General features: G+C 40.6%; 3 protein-coding genes across 5 annotated transcripts; all 3 read right to left on the bottom strand.

Annotated features, from left to right (window-relative positions):
• Positions 1-2,070: 2,070 nt before the first annotated feature.
• On the bottom strand, positions 2,071-11,147 carry RB195_008807 (uncharacterized protein; the record flags this gene model as incomplete). Of its 2 annotated transcripts, XM_064195496.1 has the most annotated exons (16): positions 2,071-2,363; positions 4,604-4,701; positions 5,797-5,906; positions 5,987-6,025; positions 6,069-6,186; positions 6,257-6,338; positions 6,403-6,598; positions 6,649-6,735; positions 6,793-6,927; positions 8,096-8,281; positions 8,382-8,566; positions 10,244-10,376; positions 10,458-10,565; positions 10,594-10,636; positions 10,780-10,965; positions 11,080-11,147. In XM_064195496.1, 16 exons carry the CDS (start codon positions 11,145-11,147, stop codon positions 2,071-2,073), a joined length of 2,067 nt encoding a protein of 688 aa, XP_064046640.1. The 2 variants fall into 2 exon arrangements, with proteins under 2 accessions (XP_064046640.1, XP_064046641.1); XM_064195495.1 differs by lacking the exons at positions 2,071-2,363; positions 4,604-4,701; positions 5,797-5,906; ... (1 more) ...; positions 10,780-10,965; positions 11,080-11,147 and having other exon boundaries at positions 5,994-6,186; positions 10,458-10,553.
• A 4,143-nt stretch (positions 11,148-15,290) lies between these two features.
• On the bottom strand, positions 15,291-17,246 carry RB195_008806 (uncharacterized protein; the record flags this gene model as incomplete). The annotated part of the gene is made up of 7 exons (XM_013452059.2): positions 15,291-15,314; positions 15,368-15,536; positions 15,634-15,738; positions 15,792-15,878; positions 16,734-16,831; positions 16,924-17,102; positions 17,180-17,246. 7 exons carry the CDS (start codon positions 17,244-17,246, stop codon positions 15,291-15,293), a joined length of 729 nt encoding a protein of 242 aa, XP_013307513.2.
• Positions 17,247-18,301: 1,055 nt separating this feature from the next.
• Positions 18,302-25,188, bottom strand: RB195_008805 (uncharacterized protein; the record flags this gene model as incomplete). 2 transcript variants are annotated; one of them, XM_064195493.1, is made up of 22 exons in its annotated part: positions 18,302-18,437; positions 18,534-18,713; positions 19,140-19,289; positions 19,364-19,480; positions 19,956-20,020; positions 20,083-20,215; positions 20,980-21,150; positions 21,218-21,330; positions 21,410-21,578; positions 21,657-21,768; positions 21,841-22,080; positions 22,234-22,348; positions 22,439-22,564; positions 22,643-22,780; positions 22,927-23,049; positions 23,112-23,255; positions 23,396-23,499; positions 23,553-23,629; positions 23,717-23,781; positions 23,859-23,981; positions 24,047-24,157; positions 25,138-25,188. In XM_064195493.1, the coding sequence occupies 22 exons, from the start codon at positions 25,186-25,188 to the stop codon at positions 18,302-18,304; spliced, it is 2,763 nt and encodes a 920-aa protein (XP_064046638.1). The 2 variants fall into 2 exon arrangements, with proteins under 2 accessions (XP_064046638.1, XP_064046639.1); XM_064195494.1 differs by lacking the exon at positions 25,138-25,188 and having other exon boundaries at positions 24,047-24,148.
• Between the last annotated feature and the right edge of the window lie 1,038 nt (positions 25,189-26,226).

Here is a 26,226-nt window from a genome sequence, read left to right as displayed (position 1 = left end):
AACGCAGCGATTTCTTCCTCTCCAGAATGCGGAGCGGAAACCAACTTGTTTTTGAAATAGTAATAAAATTGTCAGTTTTTGCTTCAAAGAAGTTTTTTGATAAAACAACATAGGTAAGAACATATTTTAATTTACGCATAACGCAACATAACGCATTTAAATAATTTATTAACAAAAAATTTTGTCAGGCATGTGATGTTCGTTCTCAATGATGCATTGTTGAAGTTTGATTTTTGAGTTTGACTGACTTAGAACTTTCCCAGCAGGTCTCTGTTGATTTGAATGATTTGTTGTACGAAGATCATTGACCTCGCGTAAGATTTTGTCACACGCGGGAACAAAGCCATTCCGATTAAGATTGAATCTCATGCGGAATTCACGCTGAACCGCTGTCACCAGTCCACCACCTCAAAAAAAACAATCATACGCGAATACGCGTTGTTCTAAGGCAAATCCACTTGGGCCATGATATGAACTTCATATAAAAAGAATTCATACATTTATACAACTGCAACAACTGCCATCATCATCCTGACGAGAAAACGATGTAATACACTATAAAATATGGGGAATGCTTCAGCTTATTCGCCTTCGTCAGAGGTAAAAAAAAGTAAAAGGTAATATATGAGATTTATCCTCCACAACATTGTCACCTACAGAGAAACCTCAGAAGAGATCTAAAGGTACTCACTTCAAATGTTCCCGAGCAAGACCAACTAGAATCAATTATAATTCAGCGCTAAAGGACCTTGCCTGGGTTTTGCATTCATCAGGCGAAGACCTATTGAACATAAATGCAATCACTTCGCTGTTCGTCAGAATTTGCTCGAGCTGGCGCCAGTATTATCTTCATCGCGCTCAAATGTTGCCCAGTGGCTCCATCTGCCGCGAAGGACTCGAATAGCATCGTATTTCTCTTTAAAGGACTTTGTGGAGAAGTCTGGCCATGGGGGCAGCGGTCTTTCTGATTCTGTTTTCTGCTTCTGCTTTTGATATGGGTATCCAGTCGCCCACAGCTTCAATCCAACGTTTGTCGTTGGAACGCGTCACGTGTTCTGCCCTCTTGATTTCATCTTCCTTGACTCATAGTCTCTGATTTTCGACCGGTGACGTTCTTTGATCCAATACAGATAATTAATGCCATTCTGCTTGAAAAATCTAATGTTGTGTATTGAAAAAGCTCAAGCAATCCTAAACGATCTTCTCACAAATCATTAGGGTCATCCGAAAGGATGAACACTTTTCTCATTTACAACTGCAGGTTAACTAATACTCTCCGCCACATGGAGGTTCGAAAAAAAAAAACATTCGCAAAAGATCGAGATCGACAATTGCCTTCAACCATTTTATACGATAAGGGAAAGTGAAAGCCGTGAATGCCTACTGCAAGTAGCTCCTCTTCTTATCTACAAAAGTGTTGGTGTAATCAGTAGCACCTTGCGATGTAATCTTGTAGATTTCGAAAGAAATGAAATGCGAAGAAAGACATTGACCTGACAAAGACCTTTGACATTCGGACAGAACTGTTACTGATTATACCAGAATTTGACCATAATCAGGTCAAAATCTTTGCCTAAATAGAAACGGTCTGAACCGAAGTGCGTAAGCGGCTGTTATAGAGAGGTTAGTTCCACATTTGGAGAACATTTAAATTTCAGTTTCAAACACTCTTTCGAACACACCAATATAATATGGGCACCACTTGAAAGCATTGCTTAAAGTATGTGTTTTCCTCCTGTTTTCCCCCAACAGTTATCACAGAATGATGTTTTGGCATAAAATGACGCGAACGACACATCTTACTGACAAAGATAACGTTCCACGTCAGATCGTGTAGACTGTTCGCTACTATCTAAGCAGTCGTTTGCTTGCGTGTTTCCACTTTCTGAAAAAGGCATGTTACCAATCTGAGGCAAACGTGCAATGCGCGCAGGAGTCGTAGAGGGAAAACGCAACGGGCACGGCTATGAAACGGATGAAACGGATGGAACGTCTCATTCACCATCTAAAATATGCACACGAAGTTATTGCGCGCCAGCTCAATGCCGTGGGACCTATTGCATCCCATTTTTAGAATTTAGTGGCACAAACACGTGACAGAATAAGCCCGTTATTATATAGCATGATAGGAATGTCAATTATGACATTAGACGCTAAATCAGTCGGTCCCAAACATGCTCCACCGCGATTCGCATCAGATTCTGCTATTCTGCGGGGAAGAGAGTGGGCACGTGTGGCCAGTAGAGGAAGAGTATGCGGCTTAGAGGTGTCGCATTCTCCTGGTTGAATACATTTGTCTGGTGCTGCGATCGTGACCCAATCGACACTACTTGCGTTTACGTACAAATGGCCTACGTACAAGACTGCAAAATTGTCGTATCATACGCACAATACGACACGACAATTTTGCAGTCTTTTTTTTCTCGCCATGGCCAGATGTGGTGCAGCTGGTAAGAATGATGCTCCGACTGCATTATCGAACGTTCAAAATCGCCCTATAAGTCGACAAAGCCATTCATCCTTTAGAGATAGCTCAATTTGCCTCAGAAAATAAATGTTCGACTTGTTACGTCGACTGGACTCGCAAGTCATTGTATAGCGATTATAACTCTTCATTTGAATTAAAGTTGGACGAAGTATTGACACATTCCGAAGGGATTGATCACCTTAACACTTAAAGGGAGCATGCCACAAATATGACGTGGTGAGAGAATCGCAGGCAAAGTTAGAGTTAGGGATGTAGTTGCGTGATAAGGGAGGTTCCGCTCATCTTCTCTTGATCGTTGTATGAAAAGGCGTGAGTATATATTGATGTATTTAAGTTGAAAAGTTCGATCAAAAAGAAAACGAACTCTCTTGTTTTCAAAAAACAGCGTCCTACCACCGTCTGTACTATGAAAGGAGGGGTCCCATAGCTAGCATCATTCATTTCATTTTTACTTTATATGGAATGGATGTAATACGAGTAAAATGAAATTAAGGTTCGATGTAGTAACGCAGCGGCTGCGTTCGAAGCGGTGCGGTGGACCGTAGAACCGAGGGGTGGGGGACCCTTAACATCTATCCCTGAAATGAGTCCTGAAACAGTTTTCGTTTCACCTTCCTATCTTATGCCGATGTCAGAGTTCCCTGATAAGCATTTCACCTCGTGACAAGGTCCAATTTTTAGATGAACACTGCTTTTTCTTGGGGAACGGTAAAGAGGGTCCCGGCGGATTCTCCGCAAATGCCTCCGAGACATTGCGTGTCGTATGGACATGCCGGAGGGTACGCGAACATACCTCGATGAAGTCACGCTCCAGTCGTTAATGAAGACGCAGACGACCGTCTTAGATTCTTCTGGCCACAGAGACGCAAAGAACTACACAGTTATGAGGAAATATGTAAAGAATAATGGTGTGAGTTGTCGAAATTACTGAATAAATTAAAAAGAATGTAGTTAGAAGTAATTATCATTTTGTGTGGTTTTGAAGTAAGGGGACAGATGCCAGTCTTGTCTAGATTTTACCTTCAGGAAGTATTGAAATCTTACCTTATTAACTCTTTTTTCTTATAAGAGGTCAGAGATACAGAAGGTCCATCTGCCAAGACATAAATTAGGCTAAAAAAAAAACCTCGGGACTTACAGGATAACGATTAGCCTCATTCTCGTTACTTCTCAAAGCTGGAATGTTCCGATTTCAACGAAAATTTTCACATACGTAATTTGAAGCTATTGAATGCATCTTTCTTACCTATTTCATGTGCTTCTGGTACGGTTACAAGTTTGAGAACAGCAGCCCATCTCACATCTCACATCACAAAATCCCAGTGGATGTGCCTGACCCTTCAGAACAATTTAGTAGCTCGTGATTTATAACCTAGCCGGTGATGCAGTGATGCAGCGTGTGATGTCTATCTAGCGGTAGGTGAGCAGAGCCAGCTATTTAGATGGCAACGAAAATAAATCCCTTCTTGGGACCATCATTAATTGCTCTGCCGTGTCATGATCGGGGCATGCTCGAAAATCCGCCGGGACCCTCTTTACACGCACCCCTTTTTCTTGAGCGATTCATCATAGTCAACGAAATTATTGGGACACATACATACAGTCGGATCACTAACGACATGAAGCTCCGTGCGGTTGCGTAGGCGGCTGCGCTCCAGTTGACACGGTAAAGGCAGCGGAAATATTGGAATATTGGAATTGTGGTGGGACCATTACGAATCCGCACGACGAAAGCTGCTAGCATGAGTCCATATTCGACGTGGTAAGTATTTCATGTACACATCATCCAAAAAACCGAACTTGGTCAGGGAGCGCAGTATTCAGGTGTACAAAGCCAAAACTATCCGAAATTGGATTAGAATCAACGGCCAACGCCTTCAGATTTACAGATCGACCACAACAATTCCTTTACCGTAAACATGTGAAGCAAAAATATATTTTTCTCGCTTTTCTCACGCGTACGTCATCAACAATAGTTAGTGACTCATTAAACAAGGAGCCCGTTCCACAACATCACGTACCAATCCTTGTTTTGTTATGAAAAAAATCATTGGTATAGGAGCTGCGCCTATTTTGTTTCTTCTCAGTGTAGCAACTATCAACTTCAACTCTCACACAGGAACAATCCCAAGGTCACAGCACCACTCGCTACTAGTTTAGCCAAACATCCCTCTTTATTCATGTAGTGCCACTCTACCTGAATCAGCTTCTCACTGAAAAGACAACAAAAAACCAAAAAACTATAGTGCTATTTGCCTATCACTCCACTTCATACGTCGTTGTGATTTCATTTCTTCAATCTACCTGGTTAAAACCTGCACATCATCAAATAGCCTAGAGATGCCTAAAGATCTTCTAAACAACACTAAACATCGCATAAAATCACCATGTTATCCACCATCATATTTTTAAACTTTTTCTTCCGGAAGTAAGTATCATCGTATCTTAATTCGCATTCGCATTCACATTGTAGCAACATATTAAAAAAAACATTACAAAACAACGATTGCATCGAATCTTTATTAAGCGAAGGAGTTCACTTGAAAGATTGATACCTGGCAGAAACAACTTGAGGGTCAACACAAACATGAGAGAAGGGTGCGCTGGGGGCGAGACACAGGGCCAGCCGAGGCGCACCCATAAAACAACTGGGATATCCCAACTGCACGGTGTAGTATATTATGCTAGCCTAAAAGGCCCGCAATGACTCATACACAGATGGTTCGAACCAACTAAGTTGGGACGACTTCCGCATATGAGCACTTATATAATTAGAAGCTCTAAAACTATTTTATGCACAGGGATGAGAGGACAAGTTGATTCGTTGAGATGGTATTGCCGAGCGGGAAAACTGCTCAGGTCGCTTGCACTAAACACTAAGTTTAGCGAAAAACGATGAGATGGTAGAATGAGACAGAAAAAACCGCATGATGATGTTGGAACCTGACGATGAAAAAGGCATCCGGCTGAAGCCAGACAGACAGAGACGGACAGCACTCCTGCCGTCCCTACACGTTAGAAGCCCGTATCAAACAACAATAATTGAGAACGCTACAGAAAACGAGAACGCTCTCATCTCAACTATCAAAAAAAAAGAGAAAGAAAATTAGCATGGAGCGCATAAATTTACAAAATATAAAGAATGAAAAACTACACACTGCAGGTCATGCAACAAAAGATCTAAAATGAACGCTTGAATACAGTGATCACTGAATGTCACCAAAATCATTTGCAAATGCACATAATGAAAAAAAAAACTAGGAACAAAATTAGAAACTGGAAACAAAGAGACAAACAACTTAGAGCACGTAAAGTTTACATTTGGAACGTATTGCCGCGTGGTATGTTGAATCGCGAAAACAGGCTCAGCCATCGAATATATAACGAGATCAGATGGAAGCACTGATGAATAGATAAGCTAAAATAGCTAATTAAACTACTGTTTTCTTGTACTATTCTACTTTTCGCTGTCCTCGATTTCACATGAAACATGCTTACCCCGAGCTCAGTTGGCGTTTGTTTTGTTATTGTCCTCATCTTCGACAATCTGGAAGTCCGCCACATACAATTTCGGATCAACTGCTTTTGGAATGGGCTCGATTTGCGTTCGAAGTTCTTGCTCGATGCGACGCAGAGTGTGCCGGTCTTCGTAAGTGATAAGATTGATAGCAACACCTAGATGACCGAATCTTCCCGACCTGAAAACGACAATGATACGCGGCATATAGAGCATCCATACATTGAGAAACCTTTAATTCTATTACTGACCGGCCGATTCTGTGGAGGTAGGTCTCAGCATTTCGGGGGAAGTCAAAATTAATAACAACATTTACAGCTTGAATATCGATACCTTAAACAGAACATCTTCAGCATATTTGCTTAGGAAATTGGAGTACCCTTGTGCCATTACGTACCACGAGTAAGCAAATCCGAACAGACCAAATTGCGGCAATTTCCCTGACGGAAATCGTGAAAGACGCGGTTTCTGTGATTCTGTGCCATCTTAGAGTGTATGTAGTAGCAAGAGTATCCTATTTCAGTGATTTTCTTCGCCAAGAGCTCCACACGCTGTGTAGAATTGCAAAAGATGATGGACTGATTTATTTGGAGCTGAAAAATGCGACATTAGATCTATACTGGTAACATATGTCAGATATTACCTTGCGGAATAATGTGTTAAGGCAGTGCACTTTTTGCTTCTCCTGTACATACGCGTAATACTGAGTCACACCGAGGAGGGTGAGTTCCTAAAACGCAACAGGACACAAATGACAACTCATGAAACGGAATCTAACTTAACCTACCTCCATGAGGTTGATTTCGTAAGGTTTTCTCATATGCTTCTGCATAAATTCGGTTACAGTCATTGGGAAAGTGGCAGAGTAAAGCATGATTTGACGTTCTTTCGGCAGATAGGAAATGAGACGATCCAAGATCCCCTAAAACTGGAGTTTGAAACTCAGTTCCTCAGCAACACCTTAGTGGATATTGTTATTAATAACTCAAACAACTATTTTTTTCATTAATGGTGACATTCGATAGCGACTGATGAGAGATGCAAAATCGTATCTCAACAACAATTAAAAGACCTTAAATCCAACTTCTGCTGTTATTTCTCTTCCTTTTCCTCGTCAACATTAATTAGTCAAGCCAATTTCCGAACAGATAACATGTCGTATCCTGATAATTGTTCCATATGGAAACAAGGCCGATACAATAATCTACTTTATAATATTGATTCATCCATTGTGCAAACCAATGGTGATGGAAGGGAAATAGGAAGAACTAAAACGACCCAGAACAGAGAAGCCGAATGGATGCGCACGAAGAAGTTCACTTTATAATCAAAGGAACGTAAACAAAGCAAGCACAGTTTCGAGCTCTCATGCTGCACTAAACACTGATGCTTACGGCGTCATTACGGCGTAAAAAGGTACCGTTAACGCAAAACCGGACTATGGCATCTCCTAGGATTTTTTCGCTGTGCAAAGAAGAAACAAGTTCTCCGAAGACGGGAAGGAACGTACTGATCGGAGGGAGGACACGCCACTAGTCTGTTTTGGTTGCAAAAAAAACCTCAGTAGGTATGCTGCGGAAATAAATATGGATGGTAGCAATCAGATAAACCAAAGAACCGATCTTAAACGCAGTTCGGAATGAAAAAGGAATCAACTGTTAGAAAAAGACAACTTTCGGCAATGGAGCTCTCATCTTTTTCAGAAGGTTCTAACTATAAATAGCCAACGAACAAAATTATAACCGGACTGACGATTACGATTGTTCAAAATAGTACCAAAATTTGTACTGTACTGTATTATTGCATCATTACTTATCTTTACAATTAATACCGAAAAGCGAAGATCTTGAGTAAATTTGCATCTGAAAGAGTTTCATGGTTTGGTGGCCCCCACAGCACAGACACCGTGCCATCAGTAAGTCAGTTAAAACCATCATAAACCATATAAGCTCAGAAAAATCCCCACACGCGAACGAGATGTCTGCCAGTTTTCGACAAGCGGTTGCGAATTCACTCAGTGTAAGCAAAATCGCTACTGTTGTGACCCAGCAAGTAACCAGTCATGTGAAAATTGATTGAACTTAGCCCACCTGGAAATCTTGGCTGAGAAGCTTGTCAGCTTCATCAAGAACGAGCATTTTACAGTTCGACATATCGGCCACTCCTTTCTCCATCAGATCAAGGATACGTCCTGGAGTGGCGATTACCATATGCACTGAACCATTCAAGCGCATAATATCATCACGAAGGTCGGTACCACCAGTGGTTACCATAATCTGGAATGTTTTCCGTTGCAGACAACTATCCAACAGCGAATCTACGTGAACATCATCAATGAAAAAACACAAAGCCAACCAAAATCACAAATACACTCACCTTTAGCTTGATATGCTTCGAGAGTTCGACACAAATTTGGGAAGTCTGAAGAGCGAGTTCTCTAGTTGGAACTATAACTAGTGCTTGTATTTTCTTTATAGCAGGATTAATTTTCTCAATAACTGGAATGCAATATGCGCCAGTCTTGCCGGTTCCATTCTTTGCACGAGCAAGAATGTCTTGTCCTGAAATACACCGAATACAAATGTAATATGTTTATAGTGTGGTAAATTGAATTAAATATTCCAGGAAGATTTCCGAAAAATCAGGCAACTTAGGTGGTAAGTGTGTCGTGGTAGTTCGAATGAGGGTAAGTGCTAGCAATGCCTAATCTCCAACAAAAGTATTTTTGCGCTTGCTGCTTTGATGAAAGAAGTAGACATGACTGCTTTCTTTTTTATTAGCATCACGTTCAGCTTGACAGTAGTGTCCAGGAGTGTCAAGATACAGTCAAGATGATTGAGCTCATTGAGTTACATTCCCTATCCGCATTCTCTTTCATATTGTCAAATGAGATGCATCAGTTAGAAAATTTCGCACTTTTGATTTAATCTTAATTTAATTAAATCCAATGTTACATCAGCATATTGGCCGAGACTTTCACTTCTCTTTCCTGAAAAAAATGCCAAAATTTAAAACTATCTCATCAATTACAACTACCCTCTCTGAAGACATTTTTGAACTCTTACTCCTATCTTGCAACAGCTCCCTTTAGGTCAAAAAACGCGATGACTATGCTACATATCAAATTATACTACATGATATGGGTGGTGTAAGTAGTTCGTATCTAACAGTGTAAGTAGCAGTGACAGCTGGAGACAGTTAAAATAATGACAAACAATTTTTCTAATGTGGACATATCACACTATGAATGTTAATGTTATGTTTGCATAAGAAAAGTCGAACTTCCAGAAACGCCATTTACAAAAATGTTACGCTACAAAAAATACACCGTAGCGACTCCTCAACAGCATCAATGATGTGCATTTCAGATGTATGTACTTCTTTGGTATTACGTTACGTTATTTTCGAAATATTTTTCTAAGATTTAGACAATATGACTTGTATAAAATGTGGAATTTGTTTTGGTCATTTCCTGGTAAAACAAGCACCATCTCCGAAACAAAGAAAAGAAATGTAAGTTAGTAATCGATAACCACTGATTCCATCATACCGACCAACTATTTTCATTGGTACATTTTTTGTTGGTGAAAATCAGGATGCAATAACAACAGTTTGTCATAATATTTGGTTTCGCAATAATCTACGCTCTTAAAAAAGCACCATCAACATGTCCGGCCATTTAAGCACATCAGCCAATTACAAAACACATGACAAAAGTGTTCACACGTCCTACATGTCCTTAACACTAATGGGAAACTGTGCTAACGACTTTTAATAGAAATGTTCCTTTTTTTGTAACGTCGTTGTCCGGATGGATTCAAATGAAACTACTTCTTTCTACCACAACACACACGCCACTTTCACAATAACGGCAGCATATGCTATGGAGGAGAAAACGAGAGGCTAATGTTTTCTTTCTTATTTGAATAAAGACAGCACATCAACTCTATTATTTCCCCAACTTTTCTGAAGATGCCAGCCACTTTTTTTTCTTCTTTTAATTTCTTTATTTCATTTTTTCAGAGATCTGTACTCCACTATCGTCATCAATGTAGCTCCTACTAATCCTTTTCGACCCTAATGAAACTTGATAGAAACTTCAGTGTAAACGAAAACCTATGGTAGTATGGAGGAAGCTTCCCGATGTAATTTAACGTGTGGTCCAATCAGTTCTTGAGGTAATACCTCTGGATTTCAATTATACTTAAACTAAATAGACTTAATCAAACTGGACGAACCTGACAAAGCGACACCAATGGAAGCCTCCTGAATAGGACTCGGCTTTTCCCATCCTTTCTCGAAAATGCCCATGAGCAAGTCACGACTAAGACAGAAATCCTCGAATTCCACTCCTTTAGTGTCAGTGACATCCTGTAAAGTTCTCAAATCGATTTCTTGATAGTCGCGAATCCATATCTTCGAAGCATCGCCAAGTGGACAGAAAATCAATACCGCGGTTTTGAAGCGCTTATCCTTAGCGGGCAGAACGAGGCCGGCCTTCCAGTTCTCATCGGTGGTTACGGCAACTTTCGTATCAGCGGCGCTCATGTTGAGGATTGGCTAGTGCGACGAACACACACACACACACGTGGTACAAGGCACACAACGTGGGAGCAAGTATCAGATGTGACCTATAAACGTTTACTGATGGTGGTGGTGGTTCATATTAACGCGACTGCCAGGCGCCAGCCAGACGCGCCAATCGCCTGACAACGGACAGCCAACGCTACCCAGCGTCGGGTCCCACGTGCATCAACAAAATCAAATCACCTACCGAACGATGCTTAGACCGGGATCGGATTGAAAAGTTGGATTATCGGCAAAATAAACTGATAGTCGAGAAGGAACACTCAGATCTCGCAGAACAACAACGTCGAATGATTGCGGTGCTAATAGCTGTGAATCGGTCGGAGGCGTGGTCGCGGGCGCGCCAAGCGTTGCGCATGCTCGGCGTCGAATACTCAGCCAACCCGAATCTACCAAAAGCCGCGAAGTTCAAATCGGCTGGTCTTTGATGTAGTGAACCGAGGGTTGAGGAGGGGGCCTTCGCTATTGATGACGGCTGCCACTTCACCGTTGTCGCCTATTCCATGGGGTCTCCAGTGCTGAGGTCTGACTTTTCGGGTTTCTCAGCATTAACATCACTTCGGTAAGGTGGCCCCAATTTTCTAACACACAGAAGATGTGACCCTATGTAGGTCACACTTTTTTTGCCCTAAGAGGGAAAATGTGACTCATACTGAGTGTCATGGGTCAAGCTGTGAGACACATGCTCCAACATATGTGGGATGCCAGGGTTCCAGCGATACTCGGACTTCATCACAACATCTTAGCATAGGCTCTATGAGGGGTCCTCGAGCATAAAGCGATCATTTTTTCGAATGCGATTTGCGTTGCTGGTCCTGGGTAGAATCGTTATGGCACTGATACAGTGAGACCCACTTTCCCTCCCCTGAGATACTTGTCCACGAATCTGTAAAAGAAAAGAGAAAAGGTGCGCGACTCTAAATCATATGAGGTGGGGGGACGGGAAGAAAGGGTCCCGTTGTCCAGAGCCCACGGCAGTTCCGCTCAAGACCAGCAACTCAAATCGCATTCGCGAAAAATCGTTGCATTACGCTCGAGAACCTCTCGTAGACCCAATACTCAGGTCACGCGAAAAAGTTCGAGTATCTCCGAAAGCCTATGCCGCTGTGTAAGAGGTGCTTTTCAATTTTTTTTGTGAAATAATCGTTAGTATTGTTTTCAATAAAGTTATAGTAGGCTTAGGGAAAAGAATGGAATTAAAACAATGAAATTAATCACACTCGCTAGAAAATAATTAGATACACGCCTAACACTGGAGCGAAGACGAAGATGCGGGAGAAACATTGTCATGTGGTTATGCTTAATCTGGCACAGTAGCTCACAATAGTTCGAAAACCTTTCTGTTCTACCTCGGACCTAAATATGTTTCGCTGCTGCTGAGAATATGCTTCTGCTCTCTCTCTCTCTCTCTCTTACTAATACGGTATTTCTTCGTATGTCTTTGAGACGTTGTGCTCACAAAAGACGGGGAATACACATTTCTGCGAGACACATTAATTCCACATCGTAACTGTAGCATGGAGGCAGTTTGGAGCCCTCATACGGAGGTTGTCATCAAAGTCAAACGTACTAGAAGGCTTCACATTTTACTCTCACCTGCAATTGTTATGACTGCGCAAAATTCTCTTCGCCTAGGTGCTCCAGGAATTTGTTGTTCTCGAACCAACCCTTAGCATACTTACGTCTAGACTAAGAAAGAGGGGAACCGCCTCTTATTGAAACAAGAATGGTTTGGAGTCATATAAAAAGATATTGAAACAAAACTACAACTTAATATCAAGATAAGAAGACTTACATCGCGAAAAAAAAAAAACAAAAAATTTCTTCTCAGATCTCTATCTGAATCTCAAGCATCAGTATGTCATCGAAATGTACGCAAAACCACAGAAATGTGTGCAGTGTGCCACTGCGATTCTTTATGCGTTGTTAAAGAGTTAAACGCGTTCGATGCACGTGAGTGTAGCCCATGACAAATAACAACACCAAAACTGTCAATGAGTGCGGGCGTAGTCCTTAAAGGCATCACCCCACGAATCTGAGGTGGTACGGATTTTCAGGTGGAGTATTCGTATACGGTATCGTAGATTATGGAGAGAAGGGTGATTCCGTCCATTTCTTGCTAATTGGCGTAAAAAACGGCGCGGAATATGCGGCGTGTGCATATGGTTGGCGCGCTCCAATCGAACTAGTTGTAGGAAATAGTGCGCCGGTACGCTCAAAACCGTATCTTCCGCGCCGTTTTTTACGGCAATTAGGAAGAAATGGACTGAATCGACCCCCTCTCCTTAATCTACTATCCCGCATACGAACACTCCACATGAAATCCGTACCACTCCAGATTCGTGGTATGTTTCTTTTAAAGTCGTCATCTTCATTGCAACTGTCTATGCACGCACATTTTGTATACAAATCGACAAATGTTGCAGCCACAATTTTCTTCCTTTCAGTGTTTTTTTTGTGTTCGAATCTCAAAAATACTCTACTTGAAGGGATCTGGATACATTAGTATCGTTAGCAACTTATTTCGAACAAGTTTCAAATCGTTTGAGCGCCAACGTATAAGAAATAACAAGCGGTTCGTCGCCAATGAGAGCGTAAAGTTCCCGACAGGATGCGCATAATTCTTGCTTGCACATGAAAAAAAAAACGTTGTTAACGACCGGTTTCCTGTAGCCTACTATGAGTGGAGGCTAAGAACTACGCGTTGTTTTGCACGCATTAACGTGGACGAGACGGATTGTGTTGATTACATCGTGAGTAATATAATACGTACCAATTTATAGTTGATGTGTGCATTACGCAGCAACACAATGTAATTGCATTCATCTGCCATAAGCGACGGGTGGATTTAAAATATGGCCAGTATGGATAAATGCAATTAAACTTTTAAAACTGCAACTGAACAAAAAAAAAAGTTCTGAAAAAATGCACTCTTTTTTATGCTTAAAAGCACGTGTAATGCAGTTTTTTTCAATTGCACTGATGTGTTTTTAGTCACGGACCATCAAATTTTGGATGAGGGGCATTAGAGGTCTTCCAAAAAGATAAAGGAGCATTGAAGGAATGAAAGGAGAAAAATTTTCAAAATTAAAACGTTTCGTCTATTTCAGTTCTGAAAAGACAGGTGTAGCGCAGTCGGTAAGGGGTTCCGCTGTGTCTACACGATCGATCGATGGTTCGAAACCGGTCTAGTGCCAACTGGGTGTCCGGTCCTTTCGATAAATTGATAACAGAGTTGTCTGGGAGAACAAAAAAAACACTTTTGCTCGGTTAGCCTCCATTAGTCGCCTCCACCAGTTGTGGAGGTACGTGTTCACAAAGCTCAAACTATCTTGAATTGAAGTGAACGCGGTGGAACATTCGTGCCAGACTGATTAACGCCAGTTACTTTATCTTTATCCCTTACGGATAATTGCAAATGAAACTTTACTAGAATTAAACCATTCACCATTAACATCATTTTAACGGCAAGAGTAATCATAAGCGTAACAAACATATAAAGTCTATGTAGACTTGACCAATTACCGGAAATTCTGATTCCTCGAACGTTACGTAACTGTGTAAACAATTATCATGAGCGTAAAGCTGGTTGCGAAAATTTAAACATGCGGCGAATATCAGAAATAAAGTGGTGTGCTGTGTAATTCAACGGTGGCAATATAAGTGTCGTTTGTCCTAAATTAATAGTATAGAAGGGAAAAAATATGAACAGAAACCTTGCAAGAGAATCATAGTAGCAGAAGCAATGCTGATTCCGGGGGGAAGTGATCGCGAAAAACGTTCCTTTGCAAATCCTCTCGTACACATAGTCGGAAAAAGGACCGGAAGCTTAGTGCTCTTGCACAAATCGCTACGCTCGAAGTAACGGTAGCTAGTGATTACTTATCCATTCACATCTACGGGTATCTAATCTCAATTTGTCAGAAGAGTTTCTAGTCCTTTTATGGGAAGCACTGAATGTCAATAAAACACTCTTTAATATCACGACTTTTCCAAGCAATCCCGTGGGTAAATGACGAAGACGAATGAATTACTCGAAGTACGTGTACTAAATCACGTGCTGCTCATGTTTTTTGAATGTTCTCATTAATCATAGTTGGGCGAATGCGATAGTGGGTGTATAAGATAATGAATGACGAAGGAATAAAATTCTATTGAATGATGGGACAAATAACAGCAGTTTCATGACACGAAAACTCTAAACTTGGCCAATATCCCGAGAGTCCACTTTGCAATTCTTTCAATATCCAAGTCATATTCACTATATTCTGTATTTTTAGGACGGGGACTAGGCAAACCGGTATAACAACTACCGAACAGCAAAAACAAAGAGCAGAGGTACCACAAAGGCAAGGTCTGCCTAGCACTTTTACCGATACGTGAGATGGAACGAAGCAAAACATACATCTCCAAAAATGCTTGACATAATTATTATTAACACTAATATGATCTATTTCTAGCCAGACTGACTGTTTAACTTCTGTTTATTTAGCTGTAGCAAAATTTCTTAAGCAATTTTAGTCCTAAAATCTCAAAGTTAAGCAAACCGCTTCCGGCATAGCATGTATTGTAAGTAGAGAATACGTGGAATTATACACGAAAACAAAGTGTCTCCAAGCTTCATGAGAAGGAACTGTAGAACATAATAAATAAAGCTTTGTTCATATGTACATCAATGCAATGCTATCACTCATGCTTTTACTTCTTTTGCGCCGAAGATGCCTAGAAAATAGATATAGGAGAGTTCACAACACAAAACTGTGCAACATCCTCACCTCAAAGATAGTTTTATTCAAGTCATCATCAGTTCCACTGTCACCATCAGAATCTAAGGGTAATCCATTAGTCAACCTCTCTTTTTGTTTTGCTTTCCATCGAACTACTGCCTTAGCGAAGGTTTGCTTAATGCTAGGGGTTGAGATAGCAGCTGTTGAGAGCATTTCACTGAAATAAAGTGATAAAGCAAATAAATGAAACAACTGCAGAGTAAGTTAGTAACAAGGACAATTTTAAGTTTAAAAAAAAACGTTATGAAAGTTACCGTAGAACTTGATTTTCTTGTAGAAGTTGAGATAACCTTTGCAAATCAGTGGATGTTGTGTCTTCACATCCTTTCATAAAACCAGACAGGTCATCAACGAGCTTCCTAAAGAACAGTAATCACTCTAAGAAATTAAGTGTGTACTGAAAAGTGGGTACCTAAATCGTTCTTTATCATATGCCGTATCATCAATATCCTCAGGAAACAACTTCGTAACATCTTTGAATGACGGCTGCTTCGAAATTCTGTGAAATATCACATAAATTAGTACAGCGCACTGTAAAAAGCGAATAGGGCTGCTTCTTAGTACAATCCTTTTCCCAACTAAATATATTGTGACCAGGAACAGCGCAACATAGACTGCCATGTCATTACCTTAAAGAGAAAGTAACACTGCTACTAGGTCCCAGTCAAGGATAGTTTTGTTACCTATAGAAAGAGAATCCATTTGTTCAATCCTACAACTGTCAAATAGCAATGAAGTATTGGTAAAATCGAATTCTCTCATGTTAAATATCGTAGCTGATAAAAGTTTCCGACAGCAAATTCATTTTAGAGTTTGCATAGAAAGTGCTTTCTTTGTTTTTATATTCTGTTCGAATAATCAACAGAGAATCAAATGTTCATGCAGAAAAATCACTCTAGTTTAGAACCATGTTCGGATGAACAATGGATATTCAAACGTCAACGCAAGAAAAAATCACTAAAATTTCGAATAAATCCACGCGAATGTTCACATTATAGTAGTTCTCAAATATCTCACCATATTTTCATATATAGACCAACAAAAGACTATTGGAGATAACATTATTAGTATGCCCAGAAAATGACAGTATTATTCAACGGGTCATCAAACCTTTGTGTTATATGCCGAATTAACTTCTAACACAAGCAAGCGAGAAGTGATCGGAGGTTAAACTGCTTCTCGCGAAGGAAAAAGAAACATTTCCAGAGACATTTTACCACGACTTTTCACAAGAAACAAACTTTCACTTATGAGCATAAAATTCCCGTTAGGTACTATACAGTTACTTGGGGAAGAAGCTCGTATATACGAATTTAAAGAAGATAATCACAAAGAAAACCATCTGAGGAAGCACCTGTTCATTCTTGCCATAACGTTGCGATGTCGAGCCATGACTATGCCTAATGTTTCCATAGATTCATTTATAGCTTCTCGAAGATTTCGGTTCTCTTCCTAAAACATAACTAAATGAAAGTTAGACTAATTTAAAAACTTTGAAGTCATCCAAACTAGGCAAAAAAAAAGGTCAAACAGTGGTCACCCACGTGATATGCTAATATCTGCCTATTTTCTCTCTGTAACTCCTCCAGCAAGATTGCTCTCCTTGATCCATTGACAGTAAATGCGTTAACCGTACATATTATGTTCTGATATTCCCTCATACACGTCATTTTTTCATTAACAGCGTTCACACGTCGTATCATCTCGTCAACTCGTCTCTCACCTGAAAATGAGAGACATTGACTAGAAGGAGAAAATATTGTAAATCTTTTATCCAAAGAGAAATTACAAAATCATTACCGGTTCCAATTTGTAACATCAACTCCCGCGTGTCTCTCACAATACACTCCACTTCGGCATTCGCCATTTTTCTGAAATACAGCTCATAGTACGAACAATATTATGTAAATACTGTTAAACTTGCAAATATGACTTAATTTCAATAAAATAAAAAGGAGCTCCATTGCTTTATCGGAAAGCAAGGTGCATGATGTGTTGACGAAGAAACGATCAACACATAAAATACGCAGATCCGCAATTTCTCGTGGATAGGTTTTACGGCTAATTTTACACATCCTGTTACTCCTGCTGAATATCCTTTGCATTCTAGTTGAACTGAGGGATTATAGGGACAGTGATTACTTCCCATGATTGACATATAGAGAATTTCCTTCTGTTCGAGGTTTTCTTTGCACTGCTCAGGAGGTACTGGCGAATCAAAAGGAGTGTGTCATTTCGAGTGTGTCAGCTCCAGGATTGGCGGTTTTAATGACCTAGCAGTGAGATCCAGAAAAATGGTGTCTGTACGGAAATCCAAGCTCTGTTCCGCTGTTTCGTAGCTTTTAGAAAAAATCCAGGACTAACGGTATTCAAAGACCGTCACCGTTATCATCGCCCTACTGATGAATATCCTCGTTTTAACGGTTTAATAAGTCTAGGCTCAAGAGGCTCAAGATCAAGCTTACTTAGTTATTTCGGTCTTAGCTGAAGATCTGCACATTCTTTAGGGGAATCTAACGACTTTACGAAGACTCTTGGGATCTAATTGAGCATGTCCTCTGCTTCGATAAACTTTGAGCTAACGTTTAGTCAGCACATTTCCTTTCGCCTTTCCTACCATACATTTCAAGAAAAGTTAAATTAACAAAAAATGTTGAACATCCGTACGACATGTATCTATCAAAAGCATCACATAATACTTTCATCTTCCTGTCTGCAGTGCACAGACATTTTCAAAGAAACATGCATTCAACAGTAGAAAGTATGTACTATGAACAAATTCAAAATATACTATCAAATGTGAGCTAACAGATTGCCAAGCAACGAAATAACAAAGTCAACAATAAAAACAATATTTCTCCAATAGGAAGGCAACAACAGTGAACGGCAACGAACAAACAATGCAACATAGAAACGAACAATTCATTTCTTTTTCTTTTTGCCACTTTCTCTCAGCTCTTTGTTCCATTCACCTTGCTGCGATTGTAGTCCACCCATCAACCGTTTCGTCTTTTCTCGCCTGTCGCGATCCTTAGTTGCAGTCTCCTTTCTTTCTAGTCTAAATTACAATCGATTTACATCATCAAGACAACCATAACCTCCTCCTGACATATGTATTAACCAAACCACGTAAGTAATAAGGAAAAGCACCAACCTATTCAAGAATGATGCATCTTTGCGAAGTTCCTTGATAGCACCTCGCCTTTCTTTCTTAATCAAGTGTTGAAGTTTCTCCTTTTCTGCTCGAGGTCCCTTGCGTCTTTGATCACGGCTCAAGCGAGGCCGCTCTGGATCAAAGCCTTCTTCGAATCGTGGCTCCAGCATTTTCAGCATGCTGTAGAGAATTTGAGAATATGATACGCTAATATCGAGTTCAAAAACTTTGATTTCTAGTGGATAAAGATTTTGATGTTATTCGATAAGTAACGTAGGAGGTGCGCTATCAATCAATATCTTCTCGTTTGTTCTTCTCTTTGCCTACGCACTCTGCTTCTTTATCTTTTCGTAGTTCAAAAACTTTGATTTCTAGTGGATAAAGATTTTGATGTTATTCGATAAGTAACGTAGGAGGTGCGCTATCAATCAATATCTTCTCGTTTGTTCTTCTCTTTGCCTACGCACTCTGCTTCTTTATCTTTTCGACACGCCATTGAGCATAGCAGATAAATAAGTAGATATCAAAACAAAATCTCACACATCTCAGATTTTTGTAGTCTCTCTCACACCACTTATTGGAAATAGGAACTGTAAAAATGCCCACCTCTTTTCTGTAACAATGCGACTCAGTTGAGTGAGTCGTGAGCGCGCCTTACATTCAGCTTCCGCGGAACGGGTAAGGGCCTCGATTTCCTCTGCGACAACAGCTGGGATACGAGCGAGTGGAATTCGTTTCAAGAGATCCACAAATGGTCTAACAGGAGCAGAGGATTACATAGAAAACACGAATTGTAAAATACGAGTTAAAATAAAAGTGGCGGTACATACGTGAAAGTTGCAGTGAAGGTGTGTTCATGAGCAGCGTAGATGAGGCGGTATTTCTGTACAACAGCAATAAGTGACCGCAATACTCTGCATCGGTTCACATCAGAATCTTTCAGACGGCTGCAAAATAACAAATCGTTTATGGTCATGGTTTGGACTTGAGAGCAAATCATTTGTGCGAAATGCAAAATGTTTCCAAAGAAAAATCCCTAAGTTAAAAAGGTTGACTCACTACACAAGCAATTTGTATGAGAACTTCAGAAAAACTTTTACTGGAACAGGAAACAGAAAAAAGTCTGCAACGTCCGTTTAGTACTTTAAAAAATGTTATTTTGTACTAGAATTTAGGTGAACGTAGGATTTTGGAGAAAAAAAGCATACACGACAAGCTCTAAAGCGAGCAAATCGTCGATTCACATCTCGAACAACTTGAGTTTTGCCAAAATCATAAAGGAATTTTCATTTGAAATCAAGTCGTATTAGATTTCAACTAAAATCAACTTCCTTTTCCTTGATTTTTTTCCAAATTATTGTTCGAGAAGCACTACAATGCTATGTGGAGTACCAACATTTTACTACAGAAAAAATGACTGACCATTCATCGTCATTGAATACTTCAGAAAACTTCAACGGTTCAACAGCAGCATCTTTTGGGAGATTCTGAAGAGAATGAAAGGAATTTATTCTATTAATGCAGAACACTTGCTAAACATCTACCCAACCTCGACAATGTAAAGCATCCTTCTATGAGGCATTGATATAGGAAAAGCAGTAGACGGAGCGCGTTCGTTATCCTCATTTTCAACCGCCATTAACAAAGCACCTTGGCAAAATGCGACAGCCTCCGGGACAAAACTGAAGCAGATATTGGTGGAAAATTTTATACAGTAAGACTACGTAACCAGAGAAAAGATTAGCCATAGTCGATCAAGTCGATAAAATGTGAATTTCTCGGAAGATCTATAGTAGGGTCAAAACGACATGAAGCACGGTGCAGTTGCGTAAGTGGCTGCTTCCGAAGCGGTGCGGCGGAGCGTAGCGGCTAGAATCTAGGGAGTACTCTTGATAACACCATTCATCGCTGCAGTTCGCGATGCTCCCACCTCGATTCCAATCGCTCTCTCTATCGCGCTGCTTCGAGCGCAGCCGCTTACGCAACTGCGCCGTGTTTCATGTCGAACTATACGGAACAGGGTGTAAATATAGTCACACAAACTTTGCTTGAAACGAAGACACGACTTCATCGTTGCGCATGAAACCTTACAATCCAAAAATCCGTGTTCCCTTCTGTGCTATTCATCTGCGCATCTGTGTATCCGCTTTTTTCGGGAAAGTCTCCTAAGTTTGTTTCAATATGCAGCTCAGTGGAATGTTTTAAGTTTTTCGGTACAAGAACTTGGAGATTCTTTATAGAGCAGCACAACTAGGGTGAATAACTGAAGCCGGACACTTTGGAAATTAGATGAGCTAAAAAAGATCTCCCTAAGTACAAGTAATCCCAATTTTGGGTCAAATATGGTGTGAATATAACTTTGCAGCATTCTCAGATCTTAAACAAAAGCCGATTTCCACCAATCCTAAATATAGCATGTTGTGCAACTAAAGAAACGACAACTCACCGTTTGCTTTCTTCAACAAAATCGGCAACGACAGTAACGAGAAGGATTTGCCTTGCAAGAACACTTAAGTTTTGTATGTGACATTTTGCCAGGGTGACAGCAGCCAAGGCCATAGCTGGCGTACAAACTGGATGCCATTTATCGGAGACAGGGAAAAGTGAGGCTATTAACCTAAAGTAGGCGTATTTTGGTTGTAACACAACGAAAATTGTGTTGAAACATGACCAGATGAGCTCACCGCAGCAAAGCAATTACAGAAAAAGAAGTTGGAGAGGTAAGACTTTGCATGCGCTTTTTCCAGTGTTGGCGTATCAACGCTCGAACACATCTGACACTGAACTCAACGTCGAACTGAAGATGAAAATTCCAACAAAGCGTAATGCAAATAAGTAAGAATACTATTCAAATTGAGGAAAAACTGATAGCGTACTTTTAAGAGCGAGTACATTGTTTTAGTAAGAGATCCAAGCATTTCTACAGTGGTTTCGGTAGGTAGAGAATGTGAACAGTCGTCGAAAAATCGCAATAAGTACAGAAACAGCTTAGATAACAATTTTTTGTTGCCCTCAGCAAGGCTGGGGTGGTGACATTTGATCAGCCTGAAGAAAAAAGAAAACTGACAGCCATACCACTGAAATAAGCAAAAAAGCAGACACGGCAATCATGCTAATACCCACCTTTCTAAGACCACTTCCATTTTGTTCGAAGGGAACTTGTTCAAGAGATCCACGAGCGCGTCAAAATTCTTCGGCATTCCAAAAACGAAGGGAATATTCAGATCTTCTTTATCTAAACAGTTACGGAGATTATAAAGCAACTATATAAAAATTATCAAGAATTGACATGTAAATTTTCACATACCAATAGAAGAGTGGTTGCTTTCAGTTTTACTGGTTTTCTTTTCTTTGAACGCATGATGTTGTTCTTCGGCAGCTCCCTCATCTTGCTCGACTCCGATTTCACTTCCATTATCCTCATCATCCTCGTTCTCAGTGTCTTCATCCTCTTCGTCACTTTCATCTTCCTCTCCGCCCTCGTCTTCTTCATCGGACTTTCCTTCCCCATCATTATCGGTTTTAGATACAGGTTTGGTTTTCTCATCTCAAAACAAGCATATATTAAGGGTAGATACTTCGAAATCACAGCAAAAATTTCTTACTAATTTCATAATCAGGATAAAAAATGAAAGAAAAGTTACTAGACCATGGAATTCTAGGCAGTACAAAATAAAAGAATATGAGAAGACAGAAATACCATCACTCTCGTCGATCAAATCGTTGAGATCTTCTTCGTTTTCGTCCTCCATTTCCTCATCCGTTAATTCATCATCAGAGTCGATAGCGACTTTCTTCTTAGTAACACGTTCCACCTGCCATGGAGAGAGAGAGGAATTATCATAACCGCAGATGAAAACAAAAGAAAGAAAGGATGAAAACTAAAGAAAGAGAGCCATTCAAACCTTATCTTTGTCCAGGAACGCACCAGACGAATCAAAACGGACTTCAAACCCGTCTTTTTTGCTTTTTTTCTTAGGTCCATCGCTGATATTGTCTGCGTCGACAGACACATGACCGCGCTTATTCTTCTAAAGCAGCCCAGGTGTGTGTATTAATATCTTCGAATTTGAATGATTTATAAAGGAATGTAACCGTTGATTATTTACCTCAGCATTCATTCTTGCAATCCTGAGTGATTCTAGCTCTTCAAGATGTAGCTTCTCCTCTGCTGCAAGTTCTTCTGCTGTTTTCGTCCGTTCAGCCGGGGTTGCGCGAGCGTCTGCATCAAATTTGAGAGTTAATGCCTGCAAAGTGTAATTTGAATGAAATTGAATAAATGGAAAAAAAGAAATTCTGCAGCCCTAAAAAACCGACTACAATAGTATTTATAAAAAAAAAATAATACAACGGCAAAAAAAAGATGATAAAATATGCGAGAAGTTATACGAACCAATGTGTCGTAGTCGTCCTTCGTAACCTTCTCAGATTTTGTAGCTCCTACAGGTCGGAACGTTTCTTTCACTTTATCCAAGATTTTCAAGTATTTAGCATCTAGCTCTTCAGTAATTGTCTCCTACAAAAGTGAGATGAGCTTGAAAAGAAGAGCAAAAGCGACGAAAGACTGTTGAAAGGAACCATATCATCCTTAGCGTTTTGCTTGTTTTCCCGCGCCTGCTTTGTCCGTGCGATGAGATCAGCAATGATGTCCTTACGGCTAAGCTTTTCTCCTGCAGTTGTGGTGGAATCCAGATCACCGCCACCGAAATGTGCAACTTTGACCTATTACGACATAATTAAATACAGTTGAGCAATTAGTGAACACAGTTGAATAACTACAATGACGTCAATGAGATATCAAACACCCAGAGATCTTTAGGTGTGACTAAGGAAACACGCAAACTATAGAAATCTGGACTTACCACATCAGCCCCAATATTGCCAACGTCATCTTCATCATCAGAAGCAATAGTCTTATCATACTTCTGAATAGATGTCAAAGCTTTTCCACCATGTGTTAGCGTATCTGAACGATCCAAATAATATCCGTTCCAGTTAAACATAAATTAAGCAATCTACCTTCATGATTGTCATAATCATCCGTTAGGTTAAATTTGCTTCCTTTCTTTAAATGTTTGACACGCTCAGCTGTGAACCTAAGATATTGTATGTTGATATCGTCATGAGGTCCCATTGGAGCATTAAAAACATGTAAAAAAAAGTGAGGAAGGTGAACACTATACCTTAATGAAGCCTTTTCTTCGGTCGTAATTTCTTTATTCTTCTCTCCTAAGCGTTTGTCGATGATCTAGAGAATTTTAATAGAAAGAGGCAAGAGCAGATAAAAATCTACCATTGTTGGACAAAAAAGAGAGGTATCCGTACCTTGTTAACCTTTCCTAGGCGCTCGTGTTCAACACCAATCGTTTTTGCTCTCTGTTCATACGCACGTTTACGTGATAATCCAGGATGACCGACACCAACAGAGCCCTTTTTCTTACCAAGCACCTGCAGAGAAAAAGATGGAACCTCTAATAAAATGAAAAACATTAAAACATTGTTAAAAAGCTCACATCGTGTTTCAAACGATTGAATTTCAATTCAAAAGGATTAATTTTTGGAGCTGCTTTCGACTTCCGACTTGATGTTTGTTTCGGTCGTTTTTTATTCACCATACTTACTGCCTGAATAGTTCAGAAATTCCGTAACTTATAATAACGGAAGTTATTCCAATTCGAATTCTGAAAGTTTGCCAGAGATGTGAGGAACATTTTTAAGAGAAAGAGGAGAAACGAGCACCATATAGTGGCGTGAGGCAAGCGGTGTGTTCTGCATTTTCAGAGACGAGGAGTCATGCGTTACAATCGTCTCCCCGTTCGCAGACTCGAGGTTTTTCGTTCATTTTCACCCGACTTCGTCCAAGGAATGGCATAGTATTGGTACGTACTTCAGAGAGAAACTCGAGCACACAATATGGATCTGCGGGAATTCCACAAAGATGACCACACCTTCCACAAAATCATTGCTTAGGATTTCGATGCCGAGGTCGGCTGCAAAAGGACTCCTGAGAAACTTCACATTGGGCTTTACGGTCTACAGTGGAACGAACAGAAAAGGAAACTTTCTGGGTTTATCATCGACACTCACGAGATCGAAAAGCTCAGCTTTAGGACATGCGGTCGAAGATTTTGAAGTCATTTTCCTGTTGCCCAGAAGTTCTACATAGGATGACTACCATGCAGATTTCATGAAAAGGGAGGGGGCGGAGGCACTAAAAAATTGTTCTAGTCGCTAAACGATTAGAGCTGACTGTTTAGACCAAAACCATTCTTGGGACACAAAAATCGTCCCTAGTTAAAAGTTTTAAAAGTTTCCTCGACACCCTTGCACGACCAGCAGGCCATTCATCAAGTTCTTCATTGGATCTCGATGAAAGCTCCACATAGTAATCAGAGTCAGATCACGAAGAGTCAGCAAATTATAGTCGGGCCAGAACGCCATGAAGCTCGCCAGCCAACGGCTGCGTTCGAAGCGGCGTGGTGGAGCCAACGATTCGGATCAACGAGGTGACGTCGCGAACTCCAGTGATGTGTGGTACTAAGAAAGTTTCCATCCCATCTTAGCCGCTACGCTCCACCGCACCGCTTCGAGCGCAGCCGCTTACCGCACTGCATCCAATTACACGTCGCTTTAGCTGCACTGTAGCAGCAGACATTATCCAAATTAATGGCGAAATTAAATGATTGAGTAGCGCTTCACGATTTACAATAACTATTCGATATAACATCACGCTTAGCCTCGTTCTCCAATTTAAGGAGATAATCTGAAATAGGATGTCATAGTCCTACTGTTCCAGAAGATTAGCGAAATCACCGGGGACCCTTAATATTTAAATCGTTTTTCCGATTACATGAAATTTCTTGAACTGTGTTAATAATATCTATGTTACTGTTAGCAGAATAGGGACTTCTACAAACATATCGTGAATTGGTGTTTTCACGGATTTATCTCAGAATTTTCAACAAACTTATGTGCAGTGGACAACGAGAAAGCTTCATGAAAGTTCTGAGAAGAGTAGCACTGAGTCCGCACCTCCGAGCAGGCATTTTTTTTGTCCCATTAGTTTGCATAGATAATGAAAGCCTCTTGCCTCGAATTTCGCCCTAATGAACACCGTGATGTAAACAAAGATTTTTCTGCCCACTTGAAGAAGGTAACAATCCTAATGCATGAATCTTTTTTCGTAAGTATTTTTCCTACTGCCGCGATAAACTATACTAGTGTAGTCGTCGCACGTAACATTGCCACACGGCACGCTACGATGAGAGTTTAGCAATACTAGGAGCTATAGTCGGGTCAAAGCGACATAAAGCATGGTGCATTTGCGTACGCGCTCGAAACGGAGCAGTGTAGGCAGCAGCTGGAACCGAGATGGGACCATCGCGAACTGCAGTGATGGGTGGTGGCAGCAAGCATTTCATCACGTTCCTAGTCGCTATGCCACACCGAAGGGCTTCGAGTGAAGCCGCGTACGCAATTGCGTACGTGCTTCATGTCGTTTTGACCCTACTATATAGTCAGGTCAAAACGACATGAAGCATGGTGCATTTGCAGACGCAGCAGCTGGAACCGAGGTGGGACAATCACAAACTGCAGCGATGTGTGGTAACAGGAGTTTTACCACGCCCTTAATCGCTACGCTCCACCGCAGCGAATTGAGCAAACAGCGCCAATTCATGTCGTTTTGAAGTTC

Source organism: Necator americanus, chromosome III (assembly GCF_031761385.1).
Source record: "Necator americanus strain Aroian chromosome III, whole genome shotgun sequence".
NCBI lineage: Eukaryota > Metazoa > Nematoda > Chromadorea > Rhabditida > Ancylostomatidae > Necator > Necator americanus.
The sequence above is the reverse complement of the archived record's forward strand: the minus strand, read 5'-3'. Positions and strand labels throughout refer to the sequence as shown.